Source organism: Staurois parvus, unplaced genomic scaffold (assembly GCF_062004578.1).
Source record: "Staurois parvus isolate SC_StPar_1 unplaced genomic scaffold, SC_StPar_1.0 ptg000178l, whole genome shotgun sequence".
Classification (NCBI taxonomy): Eukaryota; Metazoa; Chordata; class Amphibia; order Anura; family Ranidae; genus Staurois; species Staurois parvus.
In genome coordinates, this window is record NW_028317974.1 from 3,951,932 (window position 1) to 3,968,558 (window position 16,627).

The window sequence follows — 16,627 nt, forward strand, 5'->3', positions numbered from 1 at the left end:
TCCCAGGAGTCTTCATAGGTATTTTTTCTTTTATGTGAAGGAGGGGCTTTTTCAACTAAACACACCTTCCTGCCTACAAAACTGAATTAAATTGTGTTTTTAGTTTGTGGTACCCAGATAACGTTCCACTTTAATTCACCAGCCATTATCGCTATGAACTCCTCCATAGGCAGTGCAAAGGGAAAAAGCCCTGTGTAAGGTCTAAGTTGATCTGATTGGAGTTTATACAAGCCCAAGGGCTTTTACCTTCCTACCCTGATGTGACAATGCTGAGGTCTGGCAATTCACTGTTCAGGTATCCAGCACTGCATAGTACTCCCTTATACTTTGAAGTGCTGAGTAATTAATTTGGCTCTGATGGATGAATAAAGCAACATGTGAGCAAAGTGGTTACAGGGCTATAAGCCCTGAAAAGGACGAAGCAAAGGATCACCATAAGACTAGCTTTAAGATAGTAGAAGCAATGAACATAAACACGGTCATGGCTGAAGACAGATGTGTTTCTAGATGCATGTTTTTCTATTTCCACCTGTCAGGTCAGAAGAGGAGATACGCACTCTTTATGTGGGAGAGCTGTCCTTCCTAGAGAGCTGTTTACGGGTAAACCCCAAGTCTTATGGGACATGGTATCATCGATGTTGGGTAATGCAACATATGCCAGAGCCAGACTGGTCAAGGGAACTACAACTCTGTAATCGTTTTTTGGAGATCGATGAAAGGAACTGTAAGTAACACTTGTTATATAAAGATTTTCTCAAGAGCCTAGAAAGTCCAAAAAAGATTTAAAAACTTAAACTCTCTTTTACATATTCTTTTAAAACATTTCCGCAGTTCATTGCTGGGATTACAGAAGATTTGTAACTCAATCATCACATGTCCCTGATGCTGATGAACTTGATTTAACCAGTAGTCTTATCACCAAAAATTTCTCCAACTACTCCTCCTGGCATTACCGCAGCAAACTGCTCCCCAGGATTCACCCTGACCCAGAACGACATGGCAGACTGACAGAAGAGACCTTGCTTTCTGGTGAGATGGACAAAACTATTAGCGGAATACTGTAGAAATGTAGTAGAGACTCACACTGATCAATTTGATTGATGTTGAGTACAAGAACATTTTACCTGTTCCACTGCATGTTAAAAGTAAAATCACAATCATCCAATGAAACAAGATATCTTCTTTAGGCTTATTTTTATTTTAGTCACATAGAATCTTCAATTAGGCATTTAGGAGTAGCTTAACTATATGTAATACATTGTAATTTTCCAATCCTTAGACATGGGTTTTTTTTTGTTTTTAGGCTTTTTCTTAATCTGGTGATCCTGCTAGTAGCACAATTGTTGTCCTAGGATAACAATGCTTGCTTGCTTGCTGTAATGTATTTATGGAGGTGCAGCATTTGTCACCCTAGGAAAGGTAGTATGTTTTGACTACAGAACTCCTCCCTGTCTCCTCATCTCCATAACATGTGGGAGGTGTTCTGTAGTCATTCTTGATAGGATTAAGATAACACTGCAGATTGCATGGGACAGAATGGCACTGGAATTCTCACAGGATCAACAAGGGGGTATGTGCTCTTATTACACACATATAACCAAAAGCTTTCAAGGTGAATGCTAAGGAAGAAGTTACCAAGTTGTGAGTAATGCATTCCACTTTAACTTCCCCTTTGTGGTCCACTGCATTTTGGATAAAGCACAGCTAACCTGTGTTTTTCATGCAGGTTAGCTGCGCTTTCCCAAAGACTTCTATCTTGTCTAGCAGTTTTGGTGCGGTTTCAGAAAACACACCAATGATAAAGCAAGCAGGAGTTTTTAAACGTTTTCCAAAACCACACCAAAACTGCTGGACCTCATAGAAATGTATGGGTAAGGGCAGCTAACCTGTATGAAAACTAGGTTAGCTGTGCTTTATCAAGAGCACAGTGAGGCAGTGTGAAGCCACTCTTAATGAAATGCATTTGCTCCAAGATTTCACTTGTACCAGTATAGTGAAAGTTGCAGGTGTGTAGTCTAAGCGACAAATCCACCTTGCAGCTTACAGTCAACCACGTTTTCTTCTTTAAGTATTATTAAGATTATCTAACTTTCAGGGCCAGTCCACACTACATGCGTTTCAGTTGCTTTTTTTCTGCATCTAAAACGCACAGAAAGTAGGTTATATTGTTGTCAATGTCATAGTTCACATCAGTGCTTGCAGTTCCGGTTGCAGAAATAAAAAGTAGAACAGGCTGCATTTTTCCTGCACAGAACTGTACTGGAACTTGGTAAAATGCATCAGTAACGCACTGGAATACACTTGTCCCTATTTAAATTGAAGAAAAAGAGAGGGGAAAAAATGAACAGGAAAGCATCAAAAACCCACAAAAACGTGTAAAAAACGCACCGTAATGCGCAAAACATTTGCATCCCCAGAGGAGAGGTGTCAACCGTCACTGCAGCCCGCGAGTGGAAATCAGATGGGAGCGGCGAGCAGTGCCAGGACTAGGGGTGTGTGGGAGGGGTGGCGGTGGGGGCAGTGACAAGCAGCGATCTCCTGTATGGCTTTCAATAAAGCAGCTGAAAGCCATACAGTAGATCGCTGCTAGTCACTGCCCCCACCACTGCACAACACATATCTGATGGTTTTTGCCATCCCCCCTCTTCCTCTCCCTCTCCCCGCCGCTGTGTTCTCACTGCCCAGCCCCTCCCTCCATCCTCCGCACCAATAGGAGAAGAGGGGAGAGAGTCTGGATCTGCTCTGTCTCCCCCTGTGCCCACCCACACTCCAGTTCGTGCAGCTTCAGAGTTGGTGGTTGGCGGGAAACTGAAAACAGCAGCCGACAGCTATGATGCATCTGACTGAGTCATGGTGAGTCCGACTTCTGTTCCTTCCTTCCTTCCTTCCACCCACCCCTTCCTTCCCTTCTTTCCACCCCTCCCTTCCCTTCTTTCCACCCCTTCCTTCCTTCCACCCACCCCTCCTTCCTTCCACCCACCCCTTCCTTTCTTTGTTCCTTCCACCCACCCTTCCCTTCCTCCCACCCTTCCTCTCTCCTACCCTTCCATCCTCCCTTCCTTCCTTCCACCTACCCCTCCATTCCTCCCTTCCACTCACCCCTCCCTTCCTTCCATTCACCCACCCCTCCCTTCCACCCCTTACTTCCACCCCTCCCTCTCTTCATTCCACCAAAACTTTCATTCCTCCCTTCCTTCCTTCCACCCACCCTTCCTCCCTTACTTTTTTCCACCCCTTCCTTCCTTCCTTCCTTCCTTCCTTCCTCCCTTCCTCCCACCCCTTTCTTCCTTCCACCTACCCCTCCCTTCCTTTCACCCTCCCTTCCTTCCTTTCACCCACCTTTCTTTCCTTTCACCCACCCTTCCTTCCTTCCACCCACCCCCTTCCTTCCTACCACTCACCACTCCCTTCCACCCACCCTTCCCTCCAATCCACCCCTCCCTCTCTTCATTCCACCAAAACTTTCATTCCTCCCTTCCTTCCTTCCACCCACCCTTCCTCCCTTACTTTTTTCCACCCCTTCCTTCCTTCCTTCCTTCCTTCCTTCCTTCCTTCCTTCCTTCCTCCCACCCCTTTCTTCCTTCCACCTACCCCTCCCTTCCTTTCACCCTCCCTTCCTTCCTTTCACCCACCTTTCCTTCCTTTCACCCACCCTTCCTTCCTTCCACCCACCCCTTCCTTCCTTCCACCCACCCCTCCCTTCCTTCCTTCCATCCACCCCCCCCCTTCCTTCCATCCACCCCCCCTTCCTTCCATCCACCCCCCCTTCCTTCCATCCACCCCTTCCTTCCTTCCACCCACCCCTCCCTTCCTTCTACCCACCCCTTCCTTCCTTTCTTCCAGCCACCCCTTCCTTCCCTCCTTCCTTCCACCCACCCCTTCCTTCCCTCCACCCACCCCTTCCTTCATTCCATCCTTCCTTCCATCCACCCCTTTCTTCCTTCCATCCACCCTTTTCTTCCTTCCATCCACCCTTTTCTTCCTTCCATCCACCCCTTTCTTCCTTCCATCCACCCCTTCCTTCCTTCCACCCACCCCTTCCTTTCTTCCTTCCATCCACCCTTTCTTTCTTCCTTCCATCCACCTCATCCTTCCTTCCTTCCACCCACTTCTTCCTTCCTTCCTTCCTTCCACTTACCCCTCCCTTTCATCCACCCCTTCCTTCCTCCCATCCACCCTTCCTTTCTTCCTTCCATCCACCCCTTCCTTTCTTCCTTCCACCTACCCTTCCTTCCTTTCCTTCCACCCACCCACCCTTCCTTCCACCCACCCTTCCTTCCTTTCCTTCCACCCACCCTTCCTTCCTTTCCTTCCACCCACCCTTCCTTTCCTTCCTTCCACCCATCCCTCCCTTCCTTCCATCCACCTCTTCCTTCCTTCCACCCACCCTTCTTTCCTTCCTTCCACCCACCCTTCTTTCCTTCCTTCCACCCACCCTTCCTTCCTTCCATCCATCCCTTCCTTTCTTCCACCCACCTCTTCCTTCCTTCCACCCACCTCTTCCTTCCACACACCCCTCTCTTCCTTCCACCCACCCCTTTCTTTCTTCCTTTCTTCGTTCCATCCACCCACCCATCCCTTCCTTCCACCCACCCCTCCCTTCCTTCCTTCCTTCCACCCACCCCTCCCTTCCTTCCTTCCACCCACTCCTCCCTTCCTTCCTTCCTTCCACTTACCCCTCCCTTTCATCCACCCCTTCCTTCCTTCCACCCACCCCTCCCTTCCTTCCTTCCATCCACCCCCCCCCCTTCCTTCCATCCACCCCCCCTTCCTTCCATCCACCCCCCCTTCCTTCCATCCACCCCTTCCTTCCTTCCACCCACCCCTCCCTTCCTTCTACCCACCCCTTCCTTCCTTTCTTCCACCCACCCCTTCCTTCCCTCCTTCCTTCCACCCACCCCTTCCTTCCCTCCACCCACCCCTTCCTTCATTCCATCCTTCCTTCCATCCACCCCTTTCTTCCTTCCATCCACCCTTTTCTTCCTTCCATCCACCCTTTTCTTCCTTCCATCCACCCCTTTCTTCCTTCCATCCACCCCTTCCTTCCTTCCATCCACCCCTTCCTTTCTTCCTTCCATCCACCCTTTCTTTCTTCCTTCCATCCACCTCATCCTTCCTTCCTTCCACCCACTTCTTCCTTCCTTCCTTCCACTTACCCCTCCCTTTCATCCACCCCTTCCTTCCTCCCATCCACCCTTCCTTTCTTCCTTCCATCCACCCTTTCCTTTCTTCCTTCCACCCACCCTTCCTTCCTTTCCTTCCACCCACCCACCCTTCCTTCCACCCACCCTTCCTTCCTTTCCTTCCACCCACCCTTCCTTCCTTTCCTTCCACCCACCCTTCCTTTCCTTCCTTCCACCCATCCCTTCCTTCCTTCCTTCCACCCATCCCTCCCTTCCTTCCATCCACCTCTTCCTTCCTTCCACCCACCCTTCTTTCCTTCCTTCCACCCACCCTTCTTTCTTTCCTTCCACCCACCCTTCCTTCCTTCCATCCATCCCTTCCTTTCTTCCACCCACCTCTTCCTTCCTTCCACCCACCTCTTCCTTCCACACACCCCTCTCTTCCTTCCACCCACCCCTTTCTTTCTTCCTTTCTTCGTTCCATCCACCCACCCATCCCTTCCTTCCACCCACCCCTCCCTTCCTTCCTTCCACCCACCCCTCCCTTCCTTCCTTCCACCCACCCCTCCCTTCCTTCCTTCCACCCACTCCTTCCTTCCTTCCTTCCTTCCTTCCTTCCTTCCTTCCTTCCACTCCTTCCTTTCTTCCTTCCTTCCTTCCTTCCTTCCACTCCTCCCTTCCTTCCTTCCACCCACCCCTCCCTTCCTTCCATCCACCCCTTCCTTTCTTCCACCCACCCCTTCCTTTCTTCCTTCCACCCACCCCTTCCTTCCCTCCACCCAACCCTTCCATCCACCCCTTTCTTTCTTCCTTCCATCCACCCCTTTCTTTCTTCCTTCCATCCACCCCTTTCTTTCTTCCTTCCATCTACCCCTTCCTTCCACCCACTTCTTCCTTCCTTCTACTCACACCTCCCTTTCATCCACCCCTTCCTTCCTCCCATCCACCCTTCCTTTCTTCCTTCCATCTACCCTTCCTTTCTTCCTTCCATCCACCCCTTCCTTTCTTCCTTCCACCCACCCTTCCTTCCTTTCCTTCCACCCACCCACCCTTCCTTTCCTTCCACCCACCCTTCCTTCCTTCCTTCCCTTCCCTCCCTCCCTTCCTTCCTTCCACCCACCCTTCCTTCCTTCCTTCCACCCACCCTTCCTTCCTTCCACCCACCCTTCCTTCCTTCCACCCACCCTTCCTTCCTTCCATCCATCCCTTCCTTTCTTCCACCCACCTCTTCCTTCCTTCCACCCACCTCTTCCTTCCACACACCCCTCTCTTCCTTCCACCCACCCCTTCCTTCCTTCCACCCACCCCTTCCTTCCACCCACCCCTTCCTTCCTTTCTTCCTTTCTTCATTCCATCCACCCACCCATCCCTTCCTTCCACCCACCCCTCCCTTCCTTCCTTCCACCCACTCCTCCCTTCCTTCCTTCCTTCCATCCACCCCTCCTTTCCTTCCATCCACCCCTTCCTTCCTTCCACCCACCCCTTCCTTCCCTCCACCCAACCCTTCCATCCACCCCTTTCTTTCTTCCTTCCATCCACCCCTTTCTTTCTTCCTTCCATCTACCCCTTCCTTCCACCCACTTCTTCCTTCCTTCTACTCACACCTCCCTTTCATCCACCCCTTTCTTCTTTCCATCCACCCCTTCGTTTCTTCCTTCCATCCACCCCTTCCTTTCTTCCTTCCACCCACCTTTCCTTTCTTCCTTCCACCCACCCTTCATTCCTTTTCTTCCTTCCACCCACCCTTCCTTCCTTTCCTTCCTTCCACCCATCCCTCCCTTCCTTCCTTCCATCCACCTCTTCCTTCCTTCCTTCCAACCACCCCTTCCTTCCTTCCTTCCTTCCATCCATCCCTTCCTTCCTTCCACCCACCTCTTCCTTCCTTCCACCCACCCATCTCTTCCTTCCTTCCACCCACACATCTCTTCCTTCCACCCACCCCTTCCTTCCTTCCACCCACCCCTTCCTTCCACCCACTCATGCCTGCCTTCCTTCCACCCACCCACTCGTCCCTTCCACCCACCCCTCCCTTCGACCCACCCCTCCCTACCTCCCATCCACCCCTTCCTTTCTTCCTTCCACCCATCCCTTCCTTCCTTCCATCCACCCATCTCTCCCTTCCTTCCTTCCATCCACCCATCTCTCCCTTCCTTCCACCCACCCCTCCCTTCCTTCCTTCCACCCACCCCTCCCTTCCTTCCTCTCACCTCTCGCTTCCTTCCTTCAAGGGAGACAGGTTTGTGGGCGGGGGGATCTGCGAGCTCCCTTCCGAAAAATAAAATTATCTACAGCCCTGGGTGTTTATATATATATATATATATATATATATATATATATATATATATATACTATTTATTTATAAAGTGATACCATTATACAGGGTGCATTTGAACTATTCAGGTTCTGTTCCCATGGACCTTACAACCTAATATCCCTACAAAAGTCACACACCATATTAGTAAATTGCCTTTTTTTACTAGAACTGGAGCTTGTACAAAATGCCTTCTTCACTGATCCAAATGACCAGAGTGCCTGGTTTTACTATCGCTGGCTTCTTGGAAGAGGTGAGCAATTTGAAACCAGGTTTTATTTCTTTTACAGTAAATTGTTTCCCTTGGTTTTATTATTTGTTTGATAAATGCTGAATAATAGCTGTTTGTTTTTTATGTCAGGTGATCATCCGCTTTCCATTCGATGTATCTTAGCTGATATGGAAGTACCTTTTGTAACTGTCACTTTTTCTCATCCAGTCCTTGTAAGTTCACGCTTCAGGTTGATCATTTTAATTCTCAAAAACACACTTATGCACTGGATTGACCGTACCTTATTTTATATGAACTATTACCTGATTGATTTCAGTTATAGCTGTTTGATAGTTTGTAGGCAGTGATTTATTTGGTAAGGTTTAAAACACTGTATATGGGGTTCACTGTAAATTTTAATTGCAATATATGAGCTGAATGATCAAGGATGTTTGTGTAATAAAATTTAATGATTTACTTTTACCTTTAGGTTATATAGTTATATGGCTGGCATGTACATCACCCCCCATCTCTTCCCTGCTTACTGTACTAAAATGTATCATTGTCAACAGCAAGGTTAAAGAGGATATGCACTCATATTGCATGCAAAGAACTGTGTAAACAATGAAAAAAATGTCTCATGAATTAAAAACTCTGACAATATTTGTAACCATTTGTTATCTACTGATAAACTTGCTTACCCAGCTCCTTTTTTTAAATTCGTCACTTCCTCCTTACCTTTTGCGTTTGTGTATATTTGGGGGAAAAAAAACCTTACAAATACTGCACATTTTCATGTTGCATGTTGTCTCCTATTATTATTTTGCTTTCACAATTATTGCTTATTCAGAGAAGGAATATATTTAAGGTCAAACTCCAGGAACATCCAAAATTCACCCTTGCAATAATATAGAATAATAATAATTGTATCTTAGTGCAAGCCAATCACACAAGCAGGAAGTGACGTTTCTGGGGGTGTTCTGTATATCAATGGTGTACAGCGCCTCCAGGCTTCCATACTGCATTGAATTTACAGAAATTACTGCGGCTGCAGATTGAAAAGGAAAGGTCATTTTTAATAACATTCAATTGCAACATGGCTTGTATAGCAATTGTATATGCTATGTTATTTTTTTTTTTATTTGCTATAATTTTTGGAACAAAAGTGGAGTTACCCTTTAAATATTAAAACTCTTTTGCTACTCTGGCAAGTAGAACATTCATAAATACAAACATTACATGAAATTCAATAAATAACAACATGACTAGTCAGTTTGCAAGAGCCTGTGCACTGCACCCACAGTTGACTGAATGTTTTTGAAGTGCTTGGCAGGGACTTTTTGCATTTGACTCTGCAAAGCAATGCAGCAGCAATCAGTTGGTTGCCCATTTTTGCAATATAGATGCATTTATTTTATTTACTTATTATTATTAATAATAATAATAATAATAATAATTATTATTATTATTATTAATAAAATAAAATATATATTTTTTTGGCTGTGGGTGGTTGCGGGTGAACAGCTGCAATTTCCCGCACCCACAACTACTGATCAAGTGTGGTTAAGTGTGACCCTAGCCTTAATAAGCCTCCCCCTATGTTTTGTGAACTTTCTGAGGATCTTTATCTAGAGTAAAGTTCTGCTTTAATCCAGTAGTTTTCCATGAGTTCTGAAGAATCAGTTGACAAGTGCTCTCAAGGAATTTTTCATGTACTGCAAATGGGCCAAATGGCCCTGAATTCTCCTCCCAGACATGTTATCCTGTAGATTTTACTGGCCACAATATCTCTACTACATTCATATATGGGAACACTCAATACCTAACAAAATAATTGAAATGTCTACTTTGTAAGAAGTATAAAGAGGTATTGGAAAGAGTAGGTTTTTAGTGAAATATTTTGAGGTGTTTCCTTTTGTGGTCGATTTTTGCTGCCACTTTTTCACTGTGGTGAAGAAAATTACTTTACTCCTAGCATGCCATGTGGTCTCTTAGGGGTTCTAGTGCAGTCTGGTTACATAATGATTTATCCATGCAGCAATAGTGTTTTGCACAAACTTTACTGATAAAATAAATGTTTATGTAGTCCACACTACTAATAAAGTAATGAACTGGAATGCTATAGAGGAATTGCACTGCTGTCATAGTGGATCGTTTTCACTGTGGGTCTTGAATAGTCGGAAATCCAGTTGTGGAGTGGGATCCTTGTTACCTTCAGATTTACCCCAGTTTTAAATGTGTGAACCAATTATATTTACAGTGCAGTGCCTTTAAAGAAGACTAACATTTCAGTTCACATTTTTTGTTATTTATATAATAAAATTGTCTATATTCTCGTTCCACATTTCTTAGGTGGGGAGTGATCTGATACTGTTTATTGATGAGAGACCAGTCATGGTCACCTGGAAAACTCCTGAAGGCAAACAAAAACCAAGTTTAGTCTGGGTAATAAAATTTTAATTTATATTGTTTGCTGATTATGTCATTAACTGTGTGTCTCTTGTGTTTTATTGATATTTCTCATAGTCCTGATTTCTGCTGTATTTCTAGCATTTATGTTTTATATATTTCCAATGCTCTGGCCTCTTCACTTGGTCATAGGTGGGACAGTTCTCTAGAAGATGATTCTAAAAATAGTTATACAAGTAGCTTTAATGGATATTCCAAGATGGATGCCCACCATCAGCTTTGCAGTCCAATATGGTATACAAAGGCCATGGATATTCATTTATTTGAAGCAGTTGTAGCTGTGACGGGAGTTACTTTGGGTGGGGAGCCCATGGAACACACCTCACTTTGGAGAGGTGGGGAGACCCCTGTCTCAGCTCCCCATATCCCTCTTAAGTGTAAGTCACCCTGTGCCTGTTAGGGGTACAGGGTGATCTGTACGAATATTGTGTAGACATGTTTAGGAGATAGGTGGGGGTTGTGGATTGTTTAATGCCATGTGGTTGCATCCCATTGTTCTATTGTGTGTCTCTTGCTTGGGAGCAAATTATTATGGGATGTATGTGTTTGTGTATTGGCTTGGTGGGGGGTGTATTCAGCAGCCTCCCTCCTGATGGGACTTTCTGTTGGTGTGTCTCTGTTTACTAAAGGTAGATTGCCCCGCCTTGTGTCATTATGCAGGGAAGGGGGATTGTTCCCTTGAATGTATATATCTTGTATCTGTGTTAAAATAAAGTAGTCTATTTCCTGGTTTACTTCAAATCTGTGGTCGGTGTTCGGCGGGGGAAGCGGTATTCTAACGGAAGTACCCAACTGCAGACTGGGTCCGATTCCGTTACAGTAGCATTCTTAATACTAGGAGAAACTGCAAAAAATTCTTGGCTCGATCACCCTAATCAAGTTCACTGAGTTAAAAAGGCTCCAGTATGTCACAATAACATGGAAGATAAAATACAGGTTTTATTTACAATTTAAGTATGATTTGCACAGTTTGGAAATTCTGTGTAGAACTGCAGGAAAGGCTTTTCAAAAAGGTAAAGAGACACCAATACTTCCGATTTTTTTATTTTGATTAGTAATCAAGTCAGCCGCATCCTTTTGTGTGTGTCTCTCCATTAATGTCTATGAACTGAGCACCTTACCTGAATACTACTACAGAGCCTCCTTACACCTGGTCAAGTCACAAATCTACCATTCTGTCTTAAATGGCCAACTAAGGCAAAGCAGAATACTGTAAACTTGGTTCACTGGACCAGTGTGAATATGTTTTGCAGTTTGACATGATGATATCTGCATTTTTATTCTTTTTAGGTCTGTGATGTCCCCAAGGATCATTTAAGCGGCCATTGTCAGCATAACATCAAGGTCATCTGGAAAGATGGTGAAACAAAGAAGGAGTGTACCTCATATCCAGGTAACAATCAGATCTTGTAATCAGTGTAGAATCTGTAAATGTATTCATCCTTCATATTGGAAACTGATATTTTTGCTTTAATATAGGAAAACGGGTCACATGGTTTAGAGATTCTGTAACAGAAGAAAACATTTTCAGGTAATTTTTTTTCTGATCTAATGTCTATCTGCTTTTTTGTGCATATCCTATATTGTGTTCTAATACTACTGCAAAAGTAGTTTAACACACACACACACACCATATATAAGATAGGATCCAGTTCAGATTTTTGTGCAGCATGGAAGGTCTGACAAAAGATGTGAGGCTTGTAGAAATGCATACTAACATGTATCTATCCCCTGCTGCTCATTTATAAACTATAACACTCACTGTGATAGTGATTCTCTGCGAACGTTCCACATTCTGTTTTCTGGTGAAGCTAAAGTTTAGCTTTAAGAACTTAAAGCATATCTAAACCCAAGAACAAAAAATAATAGTATTTACATTTTTTGTCCCTAGATGTAGTAGCTGCATTAGTTTTCCTTTTATTCACTTTTTATTTTATTTTCACCTGGTAGTCCTGCCAGTTCCTGTCCTAGGATGACAACCGTACTGAGCAGAATTGTCAGTCTAGGACAGGGTGTGTGTTAAGACTACATAAAACCTCCCTCTCTTCTCCATAATGGGGAAGTCCAGTAGGGGAACAGTGTTAACTGGTAAAAGTCCAAAGGCAGAGAATTCAAATGTTTTAGCTCACAAGATTTCCAGCTGGATGAACTGCTACTTTTATTTTTGCTATCGTTAAACAACTGTAATAAAATGATTTCAGTGGTACAATTAACAGGACAAATGTGAGAAAACAAGAGAAATGTATTGTTAGTTTACCATATGCTTTAATGACATACCAATTGGCCGTTTATTTTTCTGTTAACAAAACCTTTGATGGCTCCATCTTAACAGTGTTGCCATTTTTCTCTAGCTTGGAGCTCTCTGAAGGGAAGAGCAGTGTCCTGCAGCAAGAGTTACAATCCTGCAAGGAACTCCAGGAACTGGAACCTGATAACAAGTGTAAGTTTTGTTACTGTACATTGATGATGGATAGGAAGTAAATGCCTTTTGTTACTCAGTATACAAAGGAATTTTTATGATTATATAGTAAAAGATACATTTTACTTACTTTACACACCCAGTTGTGCAAAGCACATGAAATATACTTAAAAGATGTTATGTTTATGGTGTGAAGGGCTGAGACCCTGGATGTAGGACAGAGCAATCTTTGTCTGGACTCTTATGACACTTATGGTCTTTTGGTTGAGGAAAGCTGAATTAGAAAGACTTCTTTCTCTCGCTGTTAAAATGGGATTTTATATACATTTTCATGTTTTTAATTAATATCCATTTTTATTGGTTTTACTAGTGTTTTTTGTCCTTAACAAAACATTCAAACACTTAAACCATAATTCCCAGTTACAGTAATATCTGGTCTATGTGCAGACATCTTCAAATTACGAATATTCCAATGGTTGCTTACATCTTTGTTGTACAAATTAAGAATGACAGTAGAACGTTTCATAAGTTTCATAGCTACATACATATACCACTGTCACAACCATGTATAACATGTAAATGAGCTGAGCATATAATAAAAAGTACCATGCCCTGTGGATCATTTGTGCATTTCAATTAGCCATAAATAACTTATTAAGATGCCGAACAGTGGGAGCACCCCATGGGCTGGCACTCTCAACTATAGTGCGTGCCAGTCAGCCCCCCCTTTCCCATCTATGATAGTAATATGTGCAGTATGAGGCTGAATTCACACTGTAATGGAGACCTGCCGGAGTGATTCTCTGCTCCAGCAGGTCTCCATTGCAGGCTGTGGTAGGGGGCAGTGTGGTGCACGATTCAGCACATCACATACACACACAAACGCTGCACATCGTGTGAATTTACCCTGAGAGGGGTCGAGGTTAGGCCCGGAGAAACCAACCACATGTCTTAAATGTTTTTCAGATTTTGTAGGACAATTCCTATGTTGGCAAACTAGTTTCTGTCTTGACAAAGTATGATTTATTTGGATTTTCAGTTCCTCCAAGGTTGATGGGTGAGGGGACATTCATATCTGAGCAATTAACTTGTGGGCCTGAAATAGTACCCGAGTGATAGGTAGATATGTGTTCTCTGGCAAAGCAGTATTCTCCACCATGTTCAACAAATGGATCCCTGGATCTAACATTAGAGCTACCTGAAAAAGCAAGTTTATAGTGATTAAAACCTGTCTCCAATATACACTGCTCAAAAAAATTAAAGGAACACTTTGAAAACACATCAGATCTCAATGGGGAAAAATATCATGCTGGATATCTATACTGATATGGACAGGGTAATGTGTTAGGAACGTAAGGATGGCCCATTGTTTGATGGAAATGAAAATTATCAACCTACAGAGGACTGAAAATCAAAGTGAAAACATAATGCAGCAGGCTAGTCCATTTTGCTGAAATTTCATTGCAGCAACTCAGAATGATACTCAGTAGTTTTTATGGCCCCCACGTGCTTTTATGCATGCCTCAAAACGTTGGGGCATGCTCCGAATGAGACTACGGATGGTGTCCTGGGGTATTTCCTTCCAGATCTGAACCAGGGCATCACTGAGCTTCTGGATAGTCTGAGGTGCAACCTGGTGGCATTGGATGGATCGAAACATGATATCCTAGAGGTTTTCTATTGGATTTAGGTCAGACGAGCTTGGGGGCCATTCAATGTTATCAATTCTTTCATCCTTCAGGAACTGCCTGCATACTCTCGCCACATGAGGCCAGGCTTTGTCTTGCACCAGGAAGAACCCACTGCACAAGCGTAGGGTCTGACAATGAGTCCAAGGATTTCAGCCCGATACCTAATGGCAGTCAGGGTGCCATTGTCTGGCCTGTAGAGGTTTGTGTGTCCCTCCATGGATATGCCTCCCCAGGCCATCACTGACCCACCACCAAAACGGTCATGCTGGACGATGTTATAGGTGGCATAACATTCTCCACGGCTTCTCCAGACCCTTTCACGTCTCTCACATGTGCTCAGGGTGATCCTGCTCTCATCTGTGAAAAGCACAGGGCGCCAGTGGCGGACCTGCCAATTCTGGTGTTCAGTGGATAATGCCAATCGAGCTCTATGGTGTCAGGCAGCGAGCACAGGGCCCAATAGAGGTCATCAGGCCCTCAGGCCACCCTCATGAAGTCTGTTTCTGATTGTTTGGTCAGAGACATTCACACCAGTAGTCTGCTGGAGGTCATTTTGTAGGGCTCTGCCAGTGCTCATCCTGTTGCTCCTTGCACAAAGGAGCAGCTACCAGTCCTACTGATGGGCTAAGGACCTTCTACAGCCCTGTCCAGCTCTCCTAGAGTAACTGCCTGTCTCCTGGAATCTCCTCCATGCTCTTGAGACTGTGCTGGGAGACACAGCAAACCTTCTGGCAATGGCACGTATTGATGTGCCATCCTGGAGGAGTTGGACTGCCTGTGCAACCTCTGTAGGGTTCAGGTATCGCCTCATGCTACCAGTAGTGACACTGACCCTAGCCAAAGGCAAAACTAGTTAAACAGTTATAATAGATGAGTAGGGAAAAAAATGGCAGTGGCCTCCACCTGTAAAACCATTCTTGTTTTTAGGGTCATCTCACTGTTGCCCATCTAGTGCACCTGTTGTTAATTTCATTAACACCTAAACACCTGAAACTGATTAACAACCCCCTCTGCTACTTAACTGACCATATCAATATCCCAGAATTTTAATTGACTTGATGCTTTACACTGATTAAAAAGTGTTACTTTCATTTTTTTTAGCAGTGTATATGGCATTTGGGAGATCACTATACCACATGGATTAGGTTGGCTGGACCTTACTTTTCCATTTTAGGACAAGGTCCATTTAAAGTGTAGGTGACACTTTGGGTGGCAAAAAACTGTTAGGTATTTATATTCAAGGCAAATGAACCCTATTTGTAAAGTAGATGATTATTACAAATGCTCCAATTAATTTTACAAGATGAAATGCCATTCTTCTATAATAGACAGCTAATTACCATGAGGCAATTGCTTCCTGGCATCAATAAACATCTCAACTTCAAATTAGCCCATTTGTTCTAAGCTAGCCTGTTGTGTGAAGACATATTGGAAATGTTCCTGTGTGTTGTTTTTTTGTTTTGCTTTGTTTTTTTTAGAGAACTTTTAATAAATAAAGCATTGAAATTTAAAAAATAATTGAATGAGTTTTATTGAAGAAGTATACTTTAAAGGAAATCTGTATGACAGACATATGTAGACTGCCATGGCCTTTGACTTTCCTGCTGACCTAATGGCTTCAGTATTTTCTGAGACGGTGAATTAGAACAAGTATGCAGATCAGGTGTTCTGACCTTTTTGTCTAACATTCCTGAGCTGCTAGCTTTTTCCAGACAGGATGAAGATGGAGACACTTTTGGGACATTTCCAGAAATGGATCAGTAATGAATGGCAGCCGTCACATTTTTCTCAATATGGGCTTCCTTTAATAACCAGCAGATGTCACTGTCCATGAAGAAGTGCTTTCACGTGTATTTCCAATTTTACAGCCAAATTAGGATAGAACCAATTTTACATTTGTTACATGTTTTCACTCACATAGCATAAACTGAAAAAAAAACTTTTCTCTTCAGGGCTGTGAAAGTAGTGTTTACTAGAATTAACCCTACCTGTATTGTACTTGCAGATCTCATTATCAGTTGTAAACTCAGTGGGGGAGACTTAATATAACTAGTGCACCCAGAATCTGGTGCAGCTGTGCATGATAGCCAATCAACTTTTAACTTCAGCTTGTTCAATTAAGCTTTTACAATAAAACCTGGATGCCGATTCTATGCAGAGCTGCACCAGATTTTGCATTCCCTAATGTTAGTAAATCTCCCCCAGTCTGTTCTATGTTAAAAGAGAAGTTTGGGTTTTTTTCCCCAAATTATACTTACCTGAGGTGAAATCTCAGTGTATTTCTCTTTGTGGGGATAGACTGTGTTCTGTTTCAAATACTGCTTTATGCATTGATATACCTCCTTAGACCTAGTCTGTCTGGACAGTATGGTCATTTGCCGACTTGGCTCCATCCACAGTCAG

At 44.0% G+C, this 16,627-nt stretch overlaps 1 protein-coding gene across 7 annotated transcripts in view; it reads left to right on the forward strand.

Annotated features, from left to right (window-relative positions):
* The window catches only part of RABGGTA (Rab geranylgeranyltransferase subunit alpha), a 65,285-nt gene that overhangs the window by 21,516 nt on the left and 27,142 nt on the right, over positions 1-16,627 (forward strand). For 6 of the 7 annotated variants that reach the window (XM_089677157.1, XM_089677159.1, XM_089677160.1 and 3 more), the window contains 8 exons: positions 537-724; positions 832-1,029; positions 7,604-7,687; positions 7,796-7,878; positions 9,998-10,090; positions 11,405-11,507; positions 11,594-11,645; positions 12,466-12,554. In XM_089677157.1, coding sequence (XP_089533283.1) covers positions 537-724; positions 832-1,029; positions 7,604-7,687; positions 7,796-7,878; positions 9,998-10,090; positions 11,405-11,507; positions 11,594-11,645; positions 12,466-12,554 — 890 coding nt within the window. The remainder of the gene's footprint in view (positions 1-536; positions 725-831; positions 1,030-7,603; positions 7,688-7,795; positions 7,879-9,997; positions 10,091-11,404; positions 11,508-11,593; positions 11,646-12,465; positions 12,555-16,627) is intronic. The other variant, XM_089677163.1, reaches the window with a different exon arrangement.